The sequence below is a fragment of the Urocitellus parryii genome, chromosome 6 (genome assembly GCF_045843805.1).
Source record: "Urocitellus parryii isolate mUroPar1 chromosome 6, mUroPar1.hap1, whole genome shotgun sequence".
Taxonomy (NCBI): domain Eukaryota; kingdom Metazoa; phylum Chordata; class Mammalia; order Rodentia; family Sciuridae; genus Urocitellus; species Urocitellus parryii.
The window spans coordinates 32065522-32083267 of NC_135536.1; the positions used below are offsets into that span (position 1 = coordinate 32065522).

Here is a 17746-nt window from a genome sequence, read left to right on the forward strand (position 1 = left end):
GTTTTTCCTACTCTGAAGGGGGAAGAAGAACAAGGCGCTGCCTCTAATCTACACCACGCCCAGTAATGCAATGACAAGCTCTTAAAACTCCATGGTGGCCCAAGCAGCCCCCTTCGCGGCGTGGCCCTGCTCGGACCCCGCGGCCCAGCAGCCGCCCTCTCCCCCGGCCTCTCACAAAGGAGAATGGTTCAGTCCAGACCATCACCCAGCACCTGATCCCTTACAACTGGGGGACGGGGAGGGGGCGCGAGGGAGAGGAGGGAGGATAAGTTCCTGAAGCCATTCTGAGAGTCAGAGCTTTTGGAAAGACTCTTGGGCCAGCACTGAGGAGCAGGCGTGAGCGGGAAGCCTACCTGAACAAGTCCTGGTGCTTCCTTCCCAGTCAGCGTTTCAACTCACCGTCTTGGAGAACAAGGCGCCTTCCGGCGGAGCATGGCCAGCCCTCGCCTCAATCTAGCTTGCTAGTAGTCCATTCTCCCTGGGGTCCGCCCACCTTCGCTCCCACCCACCAATGGCGGAGCCGAAGCCCGGCCTCTTCCAGCGGGGTAGTGTGAACGCCATCCAGGAAGTCTCTTGAGGTGGGAGGTCCTAAAAGGCTGAGAACGGTACGTAGGCAACCACAGATATGCCTGATTGAAAATAAAATCTGGCGGCAGCTCGCCTCCGACGGCTCAGTTCGCAGGTGAACGGGCCTCTCGGCATCTTTTTGACCCTCTCCGTTGGGGGCGCTCTAAACTTACACATGTAGTTACCTGTTTCAGGGAAGCCATCTTGGATCGTGCCGGCGTCAGGCGGGCGGGGAGGGGAGGGCGAATTTTCGGCTTTCTGTCCGACTATGTCTGTCCAGCCCCAACATATTCTCCTACAGATAGGCTTTCCCTCAGTCATGAAGAGGAACTCTGCAATAATACTGAATGTGAATAAAAGCAACCACCACCACCCTCTAGCATAACTGCAGGATTGATGAGGTTTTACCAAATCAGAAAAACCAAAATCAATTCTTAAAATTAAAGTCGGTATCACCACTTCTTAGGGAAATCCTTTATAATCAATTCTTCAAAATATCAGCGCATCACCAACACAGATAGCTTCCAATTTTTATACTTCACTTGATTTTATTTATTTATTTATTGGTACTGGGGATTTAACCTTTTTCAAACAGGGTCTAGCTGGATTTTAGATACTCTGGCCTTGGCCTCCAGAGTTGCTGGTATTACAGAAGTGCCCCACGATGCCAGCTTAATTTATGTTTTTCATTATTCTGACTTTGAAAGCAGAATACTCAGAAATACTAAAATTCGAGGTATAGTTCCATTAAAAAAAGTCTTAAAATTGATCAACAGATCCAAACAAATACATTCAGTGCTAATTATGAACTTATGATAATGATATGTAAGGAGGAAGGAACATTAGGAGGCAAACTTAGAAACGCCACTTTTAAATAACTGCATAAATGTTGAAAAAAGAAATAATTTTATTGTAGGTGAAATTGTACTAGATGAGAAAGATCTGATTTTCCCAATCTTACTCTCTATAGCTATTTACACTTTACTACATAAATTTTGAAGGGATTCCTTCCAGATCATTAGAGGAATTTCTCAAGCAGTAACATAATTGCATATCCATACATTTTGAGAAGTCATCTGAGGGCAGGCACTGAAGCATAGGCCTCTAATCCTAGCAATTACGGAGGCTAAGGCAGGAAGACTCCCAAATTTCACGCCAACCTAGGTAACTTAGCAAGACCCTGGCTCAAAATAAATAATAAAAAGGGTTGGTGATGGAGCTCAGTAGTAAAGTATCCTTGTATTCAATCCCCAGCACCAAAAAACAAAAACAAAACCCTTTCTTGTCTACTGCTACCATTTTATCATATTTGAGGATGTGAGGTATTAGGATTTATCAAAACACTGTTGTTTATCTGTAAATGCATATACATATATAATCTTAAATACCAATGGTTACCAAAATAAGAGCTTGTTATCCTTCCGGTTACTATCTGATATAGAAGAGGCCTGCCATCAAAGGATGGTATTATAGAAAGAGGGAAAAAGGAGGTCCTGATTCAACAATTTCTGATATCTATACTGATTTTTTTTTTTAAGATTTTTAAAAAGATGGACACAATCTTTATTTTTATTTGGTGTTGAGGATCGAACCCAGTGCCTCACATGTGCAAGGCAAGCGCTCTGAAGCTGAGCTATAATCCCAGCCCCTCTATACTGATCTTTTACTATAGATTGATTTTCCAGCATCACTGGTAAACAATCAACACCCACATTATCTAATAAAATTCTGCACATGGAGGTGGAATATCCATTTTCTACAATTCTTCATGACCAACTAACTCACAACACGAGCACATCACAAATGTACTTTTGTTTACCATTTCTTTACACTTGGTGAAACACCCAAATACAGAAGCTTATAAATTGAATAACAGAACTGGATGTATAAGTTAGGATTTAAAATTATGCTCTCAATTATCTAAGTGGTATCAATGACTCTGAAAGCAGGAAGTCTTAGGCAGAATGCTGTCTTTGACCAAGGCTCTAATGCTTCCCAATTGCTAAAAGATACTTTGGGATGGTAAAGAAAAACTTCTGTACAGAAACTACAATGTTAATTTAGTTCTGTCCCTGGGGTAAGGGAACAGGCAGCTAACTCCAAATTCAACAGCCTCAATTGCTTTTTGGCAAGCACTCTATCACTGAGCTACATCCATAGCCCCGTCTCATTTCCTTTTTTTTTTTTAAGTACTTTTTTTAGTTGTAGATGGACACAATATATTTTTTATGTGGTGCTGAGGATCCGACCCAGTACCTCACACATGCAAAGCAAGTACTCTCCCACTGAGCTACAATCCCAGCCCTCTGTTCCTTTTTGAATAAGTAAAAACTGAAAGAAGAAAAAAAAAAAAAACAAGCTGGGCATGGTAGTACATACCTATAATTCCAGCTACTTGAGAGGCTGAGGCAGGAGAATGACAAATCTGAGGCCAGCCTGGGTTACTTAGTGAGATTATCTCAAAAATTAAAAAGGGTGGGGGTTATAGCTCAGTAGACAGCTCAGTGGAGACCCACTGGAGTCAATCCTTAGTACTGAGGAAAGAAAAACAATACCCAGAATTTTTTTTCCAACTTCCTGGTACAACATTGGTTACTACTACTGGGAGCAAAAGGGGGTATAAAACAAATCTGAAGGAAGCGGCTTCTTCCATATATTTGATACCATACTCTAGGAGGAAGAGTTATCTACTTATGCTAGATATGTAATCAGAAATGACACATGGAATATGAGCAGCTTGAATACATGCATATATTTAATAATGAAACAATTCATTAACAACAAAAATTATAAAAATTCATGAGACCTCGGTGCTGTGGAAAAAAGTGAGATATCAAGGAAAATAAGCAACTGACCCAGAAGGTATGAGTGAAGTGAAGTAAAGCAAAGGCAAATATGGCTAGGATAGTATTATATGATCTGAAAAGGAGAAGGGCTGGAGAAGCAACCAGTTATCTGATTGCTTGGTAATGAGCAGCCTTAACGTATGCTGCACAGAATAGAGGCTATGAGCCAAAGGAAGGCAGGAGAGGAAAAGAAGAATATATAACCCAGGGTAAACAGATGGAAGAGACCAGGAATTACAGAGATGACTCTAAGGCCTTTTGTTTCCTCTAAAGTCTAAAATAAGTCATAAGTTTTTAAGTGTATCAGTCAAATTCTATAATCACATCATGAGTAGCACTAGGCACCTGTGAAGAAACGGTGAGGGAAGTGGTTTATAAAAATAAAGGGGTGATATGGATCCTGCTCTACAGAGCTTACAACCTATATGAGAAGACAAATTCTACACATAAAACTACTATAAAATATATTTACAAAGTAACATACATATAAATAAATATACATATGAATAGCCAATATAGGAAAGCTAAGGGGTACTATGTCAATAATTGCTTAGAAGTCCCTAGGAGATCGCTGAAGGCTTCCTAAAGGAAAAACTGTTGGACTTTAAGTACAGTGTTAGTAGAGAGTAGGACATATGCAAAGGTACAGAAGTAGGAATAAATATACCATGTATAATAAGCAAATAAGCTTGATTAGAGTCCAAATATATCTAGTCAAGAAGTGAGTATGATGAAACAATAGAGATCAATTCAGTGAAGTACACTGCAATGTTACATCTGGTCCCTAAGCAAAGTGAATACGAAATGAATGTTTTCTTTAGGTAAGGATAAGTGGCCACAGGTCCAGGACCAACTCCACTTCTCAAGTTTGGTAAGTAAGATACAGAAACCAGCAATGGGATAGTAGAGAAGCACTCAGCTTCCTTAAACAAGTAGAAGGAACTGCTTTCTGCAAGAACTTGTCCAAAGTGGACATGTTGTGGCAAGTAGTCCCCCAAAAACAAAGAAGTTAAAAAACTCAATGAAATTTCCTATGCAGCAGATCTACTATCCTAAAGCCAGCTAGATCCTGGTCATCTCAAGTGTTCAAGCAGATATACTTGTCCCTTGCTACTAATTCTTGATGGGGAGCATATTATATATGCTTATTAAATTGTTTATTTTTGAACTACCCTGACAATCAACTTTGATCCTAACATTTTAGAAATTAAAAAAGAAGTTGAAAAAAGCCCCAATCTATAGGGAAGGCTCACGTCCCTGAAAGAGGACAGGTCAGTAAGGGCTCAAATTCTTCCCTGTTCTTTAAGTGGAAAAGCAAAATATCACACCTTGAAAAGAGGCTGCTCTCAGCCAAACCAAGTAAGACTTCTTTCTTTAAGCCTATTGATCTGAAGCTGTTCCAGGAAAGAAAGACAGAAAAAAAAAAAAAAAAAAAAAAAGAGTTCAGGTCAGATGTTCAGCAGCAGCCAGCGTCCGACCCTAGATCACGACAGTTCTGCTGAGAGGCGCTGGGTCCCAGTGATGTTGAAATTGACTGTTGGGGCCCAATCTTGATGCCATTTGCCTGTAAAAGAAAAAAAAGGCACAAGTTCCCACCTTGGTGCTAAAGTGAATGGGAAAAAAGGAGCAGGGAGAAAGGGAGAAATCATTAATTATATCTAAAACCAGGTATGACCTTGGCAGGTAACAATGTGCCATAGCCAAATTGTTGGGGTACAATAATCTCTGATGGATAAGGATAAGATGACTAGCTGGGATATAAAAATCTTAGCTGCCTAAAAGTGGTTTCTGTTCCATTTTTAAGGTGCACTGTTACACAGTTATTTGTAGAATTAAGATATAATTAGCTAGGTAAGAGTAGAGGAGGCACAAGTATAGAAGTAGTATATGATTCTTTTTTTGTTTTGTCTCAGAATTTGCTTTACAGAAATGACCCTCCCAAGCTGGGCACCATAGCACATGTCTATAACTTGACAGAATTGGGAGGCTGAAACAGGAGAACTTCAAGGTCTGCCTTAGTAACTTAGTTAAGACCCTCACCAACTTAAACCCTGTCTCAAACTTTAAAATAATAATAATAATAATAATAAAAAGTCTAGGGAGGAAAAAATAGAGCAAACAAACAACAAAACAGAAATAAAAGGTCTGAGGCTGTACATCACTGGGAAAGTGACCTTCGGTTAAATCCCCAGTATACCAGGCCTTTTTGAGCAATTAAGTATTAAACCCAACAAAAAAGAATTTAAAAACAAAATTTTAAATATTAAATCTCTCTTTAAGCCCTAAAAATGTTAAAAAACAGAGACTGCGACAAAAACTCCCATATGGTGTAAGTCTTTTAGATTACCACCCTAACAATTTCTTTAAGTGTTCTAGGTCTCAGACTTGAGGAAAAACAGAAATTGATTACAGGTTTCCATGTGCCTACATTAGGAAAAGAGCTTGAAATGGCAGAGTTACAATTCACGTATCAGACAGGGAATGTTTACATTGTAGGGATCTTCCATTCCTTTTCAAAACAGAACAAAATTAACTATCAACACCTCACCCACCACCTTTTCTTACCTCATTGTGGACATCAAATAAACCCTGCTGGATCTTCCTGTATATTTCTTTGGCTGTGTTAATGAAGGCCTGAAGGAGACATAAATCATTTATCAGTCTTAAGGTAAGGTAGAGAAATGAGAGAAAGAGAATACAAATATTATTCTTATTTGGATTTCTAAGATGAAGTAGGAATCACCAGAAAGGAGTAAAAAAATATGAGTCCCCAAATATCCCTTAAGAGCCAATGAGAGTAGTTTCAAAAGGAAAAAGGAAATTTTATGTATTCTGGTACTGCTCAAAGATGTTCCCAGGATTCTGAGCTTGGTACCTTCTTTAGACAAATATGATCTCTTTTCAATTAATTACTGAAGATATAGTCAACACCAGGCTAGGAAAGACTATAGTGGAACCAATAAACAACGCCCACCCCAGCTATAGTGAGAGTGGTTTCTAACCCATCTTACCAATTAATGTTACTCAAAGCAAAAGTACAACTTTAGGAATCAGGATAAAATAAAATGGAACAGTACCCTTAAAATGAGACATTTAGTCATTATGACTTCAAGATGCCCTTTCTTTGCCCTTATCCTATAGAAATCTCTTCTATTGAATAAAAGGACAAAGATGGTAATGCAATCTCTGGAGAGCTTTCACTTTTTCCAAAATAGTACCTCTTCAACATTGCAGGCTGTTTTGGCTGAAGTTTCCATGAATATAAGTCCATGCTCCCGAGCAAAGGCCTCTCCTTCCTCTCTCTTCACATCCCTGCGGGACTCTAGGTCACTGCAAGAGATTAATTGGAGAGGAAACTAAAAAAAGATCCAAGTGAAAGAGGAAACTCTAAATCTAAAAGAATCCCATAATGGTTTCAACTGCCAGCTAATCTGTAAAGTATGTAGATCCTACATTATATTCTCTTGTAAAGGATTACTAATTTCTGTAGCCTCTTAGAAAACATGCTTCAACTGGGAGCAGTGACACTTGCCTGTAACCAACCCCAGCTACTTGGCAGGATAAGGCAAAAGGATCACAGATATGAGGCCAGTATTGGCAACTTAATGAGAGTCTACCTCAAAATACAAAATAAAAAGGACAGGGAAGAGCTCAGTGGTAAAGTGCCCCTGGATTCAATCCCCAGTACTGGGGGGTGGTAGAGGGAAGCAACAGAAAAAGAAAAAAGAAAACATTTTTCAGATTCAAGACAGTCACTGCATAATACCTTACTCTATTACAAAGAAAAGGCTTATAAAGGCAAGCCTGATAAATCACTCAAAACTATACCATATGCTTCTTTTTCAAATGAGATCCAGAAGAACAAAGTAGAAATATTTTTAAAAATATTTTATTTTAACTTATATTTTTCATAAGTATATTTATATTATTTAGAACTACCTACTTTTTGTTTGTTTTAGATTTAACTAATAATAAAATTATTAAATATTTCTTTTGGCCTTTAGGTGACAATTTTTTTTTTTTTTTACTGAAAATAATAAGTGTTGGCAAAGATGTAGAGAAATTAGAAGCCCTGTGCATTGGGGCTGGGGATGTGGCTCAAGCAGTAGCGCGCTCGCCTGGGATATGTGGGGTGCTGTGTTTGATCCTCAGCACCACATAAAAGTAAAATAAAGATGTTGTGTCCTCCACCAAAAACTAAAAAATAAATATTAAAAAATTCTCTCTCTTTAAAAAAAAAAAAAAGAAGAAGAAGCCCTGTGCATTGCCAGTAAAATGTAAAATGGTACAGTCACTATGAAAAACAGCATGGTGGTTCTTCAAAAAATTAAACAGAATTATCATATGATCCAGCAAGTCTACTTTTGGGTGCATATCCAAAAGAACTGAAAGGAAGGACTACTACAGATCTCTGTACCCATGCTGACAGCATTATTCACAATAGTCAAAAGGTGGCAGCAATACAAGTGTCCACAGATAAATGGATGAACAAAATCTGGCATATGCATACAATTAAATACTATACATCCTTAAAAAGCAAAGAAATTCTGATATGTGCTACAATATGGATAAACCTTGAAGATGAGATGGTAAGTAAAATAAGTCAATCACAAAAGCATAAATATTTCATGATTCCACTAACATAAGAAGCCTACATTAGTTAAATTCATAAAGAAAGAAAGCAGGGGCTGGGGATATAGCTCAGTTGGTAGAGTGCTTGCCTCACATGCACAAGGCCCTGAATTCAATCCCCAACACCACCAATAAAAAGAAAAAAAAAAAGGAAGAAAGCAAACAGAATAGTGTTGCCACAGAGGAAAAGCAGGTGGGGAGATAAGCCCAAGTACTGAATGGTTACAGAATTTGAGAAGATGAAAAAAGTTCTGGAGATGAATGGTGGTGGTGGTTGCAGAATACCATAAATACACATAATGTCATAGAACTGTACACTTTAAAATGGTTAAATGAACATGCCTGTAATCCCAGCTACTCTGGAGGTGGAGGCAGGAGGAGCACAAGTTTGAAGCCAGCCTCAGCAACTTAGCAAGACCCTATCTCAAAATAAAAAGGGTTGATGGTAGAATGCCCCTGTGTTCAATCCCTAGTACTGGAGGAAAAAAAAAAAAAGTGATAAATTTTAAGTTCTGTATATTTTGCCTCATTAATTCATTCATTTTTTACTGAGACCATAAAAGAACCATAAACTGAGAAATTCTGCGGACTAAGAAATTTAATGCCCACAGAGTACCTAGATGACTCCTGATGGTTAATATTCGTAAAGATAAAATTTTACCTTTTATTCCCAATCAGCATGATAACCATGTTGGAACTAGAGTGTTGGCGGGCATCCTCTAACCATGAGGTTAGGTGATTGAAGGTTTCACGCCTACAACAGAAAAAGTTCAGAAAGTGGGTCAGAAGCCCATTTCAAAAGGCCAAAGCAGGGTTACGGATGTAGCTCAGTAGTAGAGTGAGTTCTCTGCATGTGAAGGCCCTGGGTTTGATCCCCAGCACTGAAAAATCAAATGAATGAATTCCAAGCCCAAAGCAACTTCAAATATATAGGAAAAGGGAGAAAGTTATATTGTATATAGAAAAATTTTAAAGAGGTCATCTTTAGCAGAACATGTTGATAGAAAAGCATTGAAGAACCTAAGAATTTCCCTCCCACATACCAAAACTGGCTCACCTTGTAATGTCATACACCAGCAGTGCTCCAGCTGCTCCCCTGTAGTAGGAACGGGTGATAGAACGGAAGGATTCTTGCCCAGCCTTTCCCATCAACATGGCAACAACAAAAAAATCCCAATAAAACTAGGTTATTTCCAGAGAACTGACTTAATCACATACTAGCCCAAAACAAAGGACTTAACTAACAATGAATTTCTATTAGATTAAGAGAATTAGGAAAAGAAAACATGCCTGCCCAGGGAAAATCCAGGTAGAGTCAATATTCTGCAATAAGAATGCAATTGCTATTTTGGGTGGTTGGATTACTCTTCCTATGAAACTGTCCAACAAATTGCTTGATGTTTAACATCCCTAACCCTAGTCACTAAATGCCAGTAGCACTCCAGAATCATCATGACATAAAAGTCCTTTGCATATATTTCTCAATATACCCCAGAAGGGAACAATTGGAAATGGGAATGGAAACTCAGGGTATGTTGTATTTTCAATCCCAAATATGATGACTTCATATTAATCTTTCTGTTTCTACCCATAAAGAGAAAAATTATCTTAGAATGCCAACACCCTGTGGGAGTTTCTTTCCAATGGATCAGTGTAGAAAATTAGATGTAAAACAATTAAATTGAGCATATGCTAAATGACCTTTAGTGATCCATGGATAATAGTAGGACAACCTACCTAAATGTTCCTTGCTGAAAATCCCAACATGGAAAATAGAAATAAGGAACAAGAAAAGATACCCAAAAGCTAGGATAAAATTTTCCTTTAAAAAAATCCAGCTTGTTCACATTTCTAATTGGGCCAAAATATTAAGTTTTATTTATAACCAAGCAATTAGTTAATTCCCCCACATGCTGCAAATATTTGCTTTCTTTTCATGACAAGTCTTTCTTTTTTTCTTAGGGAAAGGAAAAATGTGTGTCTTTTTTTTCTTTTCGGTACTGGAGATTGAACCCAGGGAGCTTTACTCCTGAGCCGCATCCCTGTCTTTTTTATTTTCAAGACAGGGTCTTGCTAAGTTGCTGAGAGTCTCACTAAGTTGCTGGGGCCGGCCTCAAAAAACTTTTTGAGATCTTCCTGCCTCAGCCTCCAGAGTCACAGAGATTATAGGTATGCACCATTGTGCCCAGTGAAGAAGTGTCTTTCAAATAATATTATGTATATCCTGTGCATTTAATCTATCCTATTAGGAAAGGTTTTATATTATTATTTTGGGGGGTTGGTTTGTTTTTCTTTGGTGCAGTATTGGGGATTTTACCATGGGCATTCTACCTTTGAACTACATTCCCAGCTCTTTCTATTTTTCATTTTGTGACAAAGTCTCACTAAGTTGCAGAGACTGGCCTTGAATTTTTGATCCTCCTGCCTCAGCCTCCTGAGCAGCTGGGATTACAGGCAAACACCACCCTACCTAGCTAGTTCTCACATTTTTGAGATTATTTATCTTCATATCCTTACACAAGGTTGGGAAGTTTGAAAGACAGGAAAACCATGATGAAGACAAAAATAAATAAATAAATAAATAAATTGCCTTCTGATTGTATAATATCAACAGTGACAATATTAACACTATAATAATATTTTAAACTATCTTTCGGCATACACTATGTGTCAGGAACCATAAGCTACAATTACATATATTATCTCACTTAATTCTTTTTAACAGTCCTGAAACAAATATTACTATTATAATTCCCCCTTTGAAAATGGGAAAAATAAAATTTAAAGAAGAAAATTCAACAACAGGCCAAAAATCATAAAGCAATGCTGGAGCTATAATTTAAATTTAAGATCTTAGTGCTTTTTCTAGCACAAAAGTTCTTTTTTTTCTTAGCCATTATATCATATAATCTAAATCAGGGTTTGAATGAGGGAAAAGAAACCAAGTGCATTAACCCTAAGGCTACTTTTGTAAACATACAAGAATCTCTCCATAAAAGAATCACATAAATATTTAGTGACTTTTATAATTGCTAGAACATCTGAATCCAAAAACAAAAAATAAATTCAAAAGTTCTCCTTCGGTAATACAATACTTTATAGTATTGTTTACTTTTGCCTCCAAGAGCTTACATAAAGTTTTATATTTATTCCCTAATAATCCCATGTCTTACATTATTTGGGTCCTGTTTTGCTTTAATCTCTTACTTTTTCTCCTCTTCTGCTATCATCGAAAGTCCTCTTCTACTTCCCACAAGTCCTACTAGGAACTAAAAGGCAAAGTGAGGGAAGCCCTCATGATGGTTCAATCACATGGTGGCATTTCACTTCACAACTGAAAATACTTCCAGTGGGTCATCAAAAAACCTTTAAAATCTAATCACTCTACTTACTTCTTCATCTCTGTCCAGTTCATGAACCAGTAAGCTAGAATGAGTAAATGATTCCACTTAGGCTAGTCTACATCAGTTTCAGGTATCCTTGTCCATCCCCAGTAAGAAATCTGAAGTAGCAAATAACTAAGACGGAGTTTTGTTAAAGAGAATGCATAACTTTCTATTTCTTCCACGTGGGAGCATTCTATTACACTTTTTTTTTTTTTTTTTTTTTTTGCAGGAGGCAGGGACAGTACTGAGGATTGAACACTGGGACACTCTCCCACTGAGCCACATCCCCAACCCTTAAGTCAAGATCTCACTAAGTTGACAAGGATGGCATCAAACTTGTGATCCTCCAGCCTTGGCCTCCCAAATTGCTGGGATTACAGACATGTGCCATCATTCCCAGTTCCTGTATACGTCTAAAGCATATAGTTTGAAGTATCAAATTTTAGAAAGTTGGATACACTCTATTTCTAAGAATCAAAATGCATTCCAAAGCAAATACAAATTAATTTGAGATTAATCAATCGTTTCCATTAGCTATAGTACAATGCCTCTTCCTTAGCCTGTGTATTTGAGAATGACACACACATATAAGACACAGACACACATGTAAAAACAAAACAAAACAAAACAAAACAAAAACTAGTAAGCGTCTCTAAATTTTTATTAATACCAGAACAGTGACAACAAAAAACTCTGGATAACCTGGTATGTTTAAAATATGCAGCATGAGCAGGACATGGTGTCACACACTTATAATCCCAGCAATTTGAGAGGCTGACACAGGAGGATCTCAAATTTGAGGCCAACCTTGGCAACTTAGTAAGATCCTGCCTCAAAATGAAAATTTCTATTTTGAAAAATATACATCATGGAGCTGAAGGTGAAGCTCAGTGGTTGAAAGAACACTGGGATATAAGATCCTGGGTTCAATTTGTAGCACCAAAAAATAAAACAAAATATCCATTTGATAATCTCTAAACTTTTTTTTTTTTTTGATACTAAGGATTGAATCCAGGGTTGCTTTTACCACTAAGCTACATACACAATCCTTTTTATTTCTTATTGAGATAGGGTCTCACTAGATTGCTGAGGCTGGCCTCATATTTGCGATTCTCTTGTATGAGCCTGCAGAGTTGCTGGGATTACAAGCATACCCAGCTACATAAATGTTTTCATACAGGATAGCTTTAAAGTAAAGGGATGAGGGATCAAGAAAGTAGGAAGTCAAGGTGGGTAAGCGATGGGCAGGAGATCAGGGATGACAAGGAAGAAATGATCAGGCTTACCCAGAAAGTTGTAGATAAGACACTACATCATAAATATGAATCTTTTAGTTTTTTCAAACCAAATAGCTACAGTATTATGAAATCTGCTTTTTATGATTCAGCAAATATTAATCTCGGAACAATTTTTTAAAGAGAACAGAAATGAACTAGGCCCATTTAAATGGCCAGTATTTCTTAAGAATCCTGTCTACACAGTAGTGGCTCTTGTGATTCAATAATATCTCATATGAGCATTTAAGGAAGAAAGAAGTCAGCAGCCAATACATGAATGACCATGACCATACCACTAACTCACACCTACTGGATTTTTCTCCTGCCATCAAAACATCCATTTTTGGAAGTGGTAGAGGTTTAAGTTAAAGAGGTAGAATCTAACTTATATCAGTCTTGATACCCACAGGCTTCATTCTTTGCCACTTCTTCCGAAAACTATGCTGTACTCTCTGTGGGGTCCAAATCTCCCTTTTCGGGAAATACAAAATCAGGGTTGCATTGCTTAATTAGGGTAGTGACAAAAAGTCACTAGACCTCAACAATGAAAGGGAATAAATACATAGCAACTGTTTAAAAAATATAGAGTTAACCTTGACAGCAGATACAGAGCAAGATTTCTTAGGCTTTAATGGTGGAAAAAGGATTGAAAACAAAAACTGGCTATTTAAATGAAACAAGGTTGGAAGTTATGGATGTCAGACAGGAGTTAATCACTATTAAAAATGTAAAGTGATTCATGTTCCTGTAGTTAGGGCAACTCAACAAAGTGAGATGGAAAATCTAATCAGATCTGGGAATGGTGGTACACACCTATAATCCTAGTGACTCAGGAGGCTGAGGCCGGTCTGGACAACATAGAAAGAAAGACCCTATCTCAAAATAAAGAATATAAAGGGTTAGCAATGTAGCTTAGTGGTAAAAGACCCCTGGTTAAATGCCTAATGCTGGGCGTGGGGGTGGGAAGTATTTGTAACTGTAAAAGGTGAAAAGTAAGCGTTCCCATCTCATTGATTTCTCTCTTCCCCTATTTCATCACCACCAATAGACCCACCCTCTTTACCCTTTTCCCTTGCATCAACTTTTATTGTTCTATTTGGATCTTAGTCGGGGATAAAATTATTTTGTCCTCTCTTACCGTATCCCAGATTTGCAGTTTGATTTGTTTTCCATCAATGTTGACCATGCGGGCCCCAAACTCCACACCTTCAGAAAAGACCAAGAGAAAAAATGTGATTCTTGGGAATAAAGGACATGTTGAGTGAGAGGTTAGAGCTTTTCCTCAATATTTTATGACTTAAGCTTCGTATTCAATGCCACTAAGCCCAAAACTGCTGTTATTTGCTCCAGTTAATTTTATTAATTTGTTTCCTTTTTTTAGAATTAAAAAATTATATTCTAGGTGATATGACCTGAGAATGTAACCAAAAAGTAGATAGGGGAATAAAGCTAAAAACTCAAATTAAAAAGGTGAATAAATTCTTTTTGGTACCAGGATTGAACCAAGTGCTATGCACCCCCAGCCTCTTTTTGTTCTTTTAATTGTGAGACAGTGTCTCACTAAGTTGCTGAGGCTGGCTTTGAACTGGCAATTCTCCTGCCTTAGCCTCCTCAGCTGCTGGGATTACAGGTGGGCACCACTATGCTTGGCAAAAAGGTGAATAAATTCTTAGCAATGTTTTAACACTTAAATTTGATGAGGTAACATTTTGTAATTTCTTTAAATACTTGTAAAATTTTTTTTAAAAATTCCCGACTTTCAGAGTATTCTCTAGTCTCTGCATGAAACATTTCTTTCTGTAACTCTAGAACTTTTTGTTTAAAACAAAAGAGCCCACCTAAAAAAATAGATACTCAAGAATGATACATTTCACATCACCAATAATTCCCAGAGTTCACTGGAAAATTGCACCCCTACAGCATGGAAACTGGAAATCTGAGTAAGTTTCTGGTTTACTTGGCATTATTCTTCTCTTAAGGTACTGTCAGGCCAAAATTTAAAAGATGGTCACTTATATTAAAAACAATAAATTAAATACTGGTGTGGTAGTGCACATCTGTAATCACAGTGACTCAGGAGGCTGAGGCAAGAGGATCACAAATTTGAAACCAGCCTGGGGAACTTAGTGAGACCCTGCCTCAAAATAAAAAATTAAAAAGGACTGTGTAGCTCAGTGATGAAACACTCCTGGGTTAAAACCTCAATACCAAAAAACAAAAACAATGAATTACAAGTCAGATCTTTATCCTATTATCTATTTCATATAGTACTTCACACATGAGAAATTCTAACTTTAAAGTAAGAATGATGACTGATCTAGCTTACCCTAAGGGCTGATATGCACCTATTAGTGATCCTATGCAGATAAGCACAATATACCTGAAATACCTCAACTTCAAGGTGCTGCACGTAGCAGAAAGGAATAAGAATTGCTTTTTACTACTCCAACTGCTTTATCAAGAATCACATGGGCCAGGTGTGGTGGTGCACACTTGGGAAGCTGAGGCCTGAAACAAGATAGTGAGAGCCTGTCTCAAAATAAAAAACAAAGTTCCCCTGGGTTCACCACAGCACCAAAATTAATAAATAATCACACAGTAACCATTGAAAAAACTCACTAATTCTTTCTGGACAACAGGAATGGAATTTCAATGGGTAAAAATTAATATGTAGAACTTTTGTCTCTTTCATGCAGTTTCTTCTAGTTGTACACTAAGACATTTTGCAAATGTATTTTCTATCCATCTGCCTTGTATGTTATGGTACACAGAATTGAACTCAGAAACACAGGTTCTACTGGACTCTGGGATAAAGTTCATTGACCACTTCATTCCTTTACTTTAAAACTTGTTAATAGGGTTATTTCCCCATTACCCTCAAGTATTTAAAAACTTGGTACTGAATTTTGTTTCTCTAACTTGATTCTTTTTAATGATACCAGAGTTTGAACCCGGGGGACACTTAATCACTGAGCCACATCCCCTTTTATTTTGAGACAGGAGATCATTTAAGTTGCTTAGAGCTCTGCTAAATTGCTGAGCCTGCCTTCAACTTGCAATTCTTCTGCCTTAGCCTCCCTGAGGCAGGGATAATTGGCGGATGCCACCACACCTAGCTCCAATTGTATTCCTGGCTACTCTCCATTTGAAACTTCCAAGTTCTAGCCATATTAAATTATTTGTTTTCCAAAAGTGGCCTGCCTGATCTTTGCCATCCTGGTCTTTGCAAATGTTATTCCCTCTTGCTGTATTCATTTCCCCCTCATCACTACAACCCCTTTGCCTAGCTAACTCCTGCTCAGTAGTGATTTTCAGCATTTCCTGATAGAAATGGAAGCCTCTCTTTCCATTTGCAATACAAATTTGATAGTATCTGCCCCCAGCCCTACCTCCTACTCGAAGACTACAAATAATTGACAGGAAAGTACAATGTTACCTAGTTAAGCACTGTGTTTTTAGTCCCTACCACAGTGTCAGTATTCACTTAAATATTCATTAAACAAAATAGTTTCTGGTTGATGCTATCCTCTAAATCCTTTTTTAAACTCAACAATCATTTAGCTCTGAATAACTTCGTGAAGACCAATGGTAGCTTTAGGTTTCCATACTGGTAGGACTTGGAAGTAGAAACAGATCAACAATGGAGATCTTGGGGCTGGTAGCGGGCTTGCCTGGCATGCGTGCTGCCCGGGTTTGATCCTCAACACCACATACAAAGATGTTGTGTCCACCGAAAACTAAAAAATAAATATTAAAATTCTCTCTCTCTCTCTTTAAGAAAAAAAAAAAAAAAGAGTGGGGATCTTTAGATTTCATTTAAATTTTCATTTGCATGGCCAGAAGGCTAGTTTTACATATATTGTTTATTTGGGTTGGCTTTACCAATTAGAGCACCTCCAGGTTGCCTCATCACAAACGTGTGGGAGATGGTAATATTTTCCATGACCACCAGTATGTTTTCAGAACTCTATCAAAAATTTTTTAAAAGAGGAAAGCTATCACTTTCAGCTGTCTTTTCATTCTAAGGCTGGGATGGTTCTTCAATTTGCTTTTTCATCTCCAACATACAAAGGTCCATGTATTAGTGTTTTCTTTGAAAAATACATGAGGTTGGTATTTATTGCGTTTGAGTTTCTGATAAGGCAGTTATGTTTTCACGGGATTTCCTATAAACATAAAACTGTATTTGAAGGGAAAAATCCTACAACTAGTCCTTAAACCACATTCATCTTTAAAATTACCTTTCAATTATTAACTCCACATTTATCAGCTTTTAATTAGTTACTCTTCATTTAACATAATTTCGGATTAGTTTAAAGTAGTGGGGGTAACTTTTTACTTCGAACATTTAAGGCTGCTAACCTATTTGAGCAGTTTGGCTTGTCTGATTTTATCTGTTCTGGAACAAGTAGATACACCTACCTATTGTGAGGTCGTGGACAGGCTGAAACCGCTTGTCTGTGAACTGCAGGAGGAGACATGACTTCCCCACACCTGAAAGAGGAGGACATAAATTCCAGCAAGCACGCGGCCCGAGAACTTTCCAGCTGCTAGACTCTGGGCGTCCAGGACTGAGGGAGGGGAGCCCGGAGCCCCGCCCCCGGCCGCCCGCCCCGCCCCCCCCGCCCCCCGCCCGCTGGTCTCGAAACGCCCAGCCCACTAAGTGAGCCCCGCCCCCGCAACCCGATTTGGGAGCTTCAGATCCCCGCCCCAGCCTTGATGGCGGTCCACCCGTGGGTTACCTGTGTCCCCGATGATGATGTACTTGAAGAGATAAGCATAAGTCATGGTCCCGATTCCGCAGTATTCCGGGTACGCCCGACTTCTACAGCCACTTACCTCCGACTTCTCTAGCCACTCAATCTACCGATCTCCTTATTTTTCCCCTCCCCGGCCTCTCTAGCCCGGACCACGTCTCTATTGCTCTCCCCAGAAATCCTCACTCGATCCGGAGTTTCCGACACCGCCTCTAGGGATTCCTCTAGACCTTCTATATGCTATTACCCCACCAAGCTCCAGGGGGCGATACCTAGCCAAT

General features: G+C 38.4%; 2 protein-coding genes across 2 annotated transcripts in view; both read right to left on the minus strand.

Moving 5' to 3' along the window:
* The window catches only part of Chd8 (chromodomain helicase DNA binding protein 8), a 61897-nt gene extending 61495 nt beyond the window's left edge, over positions 1–402 (minus strand). The window contains exon 1 of the mRNA XM_077799384.1: positions 354–402. The gene's annotated coding sequence lies outside the window, so the exon portion shown is untranslated. The remainder of the gene's footprint in view (positions 1–353) is intronic.
* A 3600-nt stretch (positions 403–4002) lies between these two features.
* On the minus strand, positions 4003–17610 carry Rab2b (RAB2B, member RAS oncogene family). Its single transcript, XM_026414202.2, has 8 exons — positions 17451–17610; positions 17131–17202; positions 13847–13914; positions 9103–9185; positions 8707–8799; positions 6632–6743; positions 5979–6047; positions 4003–4977 (listed from the first exon to the last, which is right to left on the minus strand). The coding sequence occupies exons 1-8, from the start codon at positions 17494–17496 to the stop codon at positions 4870–4872; spliced, it is 651 nt and encodes a 216-aa protein (XP_026269987.1). The 5' UTR covers positions 17497–17610; the 3' UTR covers positions 4003–4869.
* Positions 17611–17746: the final 136 nt, after the last annotated feature.

Coding starts and splice junctions, on each gene's coding strand:
- Rab2b (XM_026414202.2), bottom strand. CDS start 17,496: ATGACTTATGCTTATCTCTTCAAGTACATCATCATCGGGGACACAG. Junction 6,744..8,706: donor ATGCTGATTGGGAATAAAAG/GTAAAATTTTAT, acceptor AATCTCTTGCAG/TGACCTAGAGTCCCGCAGGG. Junction 4,978..5,978: donor TATTTGATGTCCACAATGAG/GTAAGAAAAGGT, acceptor TTTCTTTTACAG/GCAAATGGCATCAAGATTGG.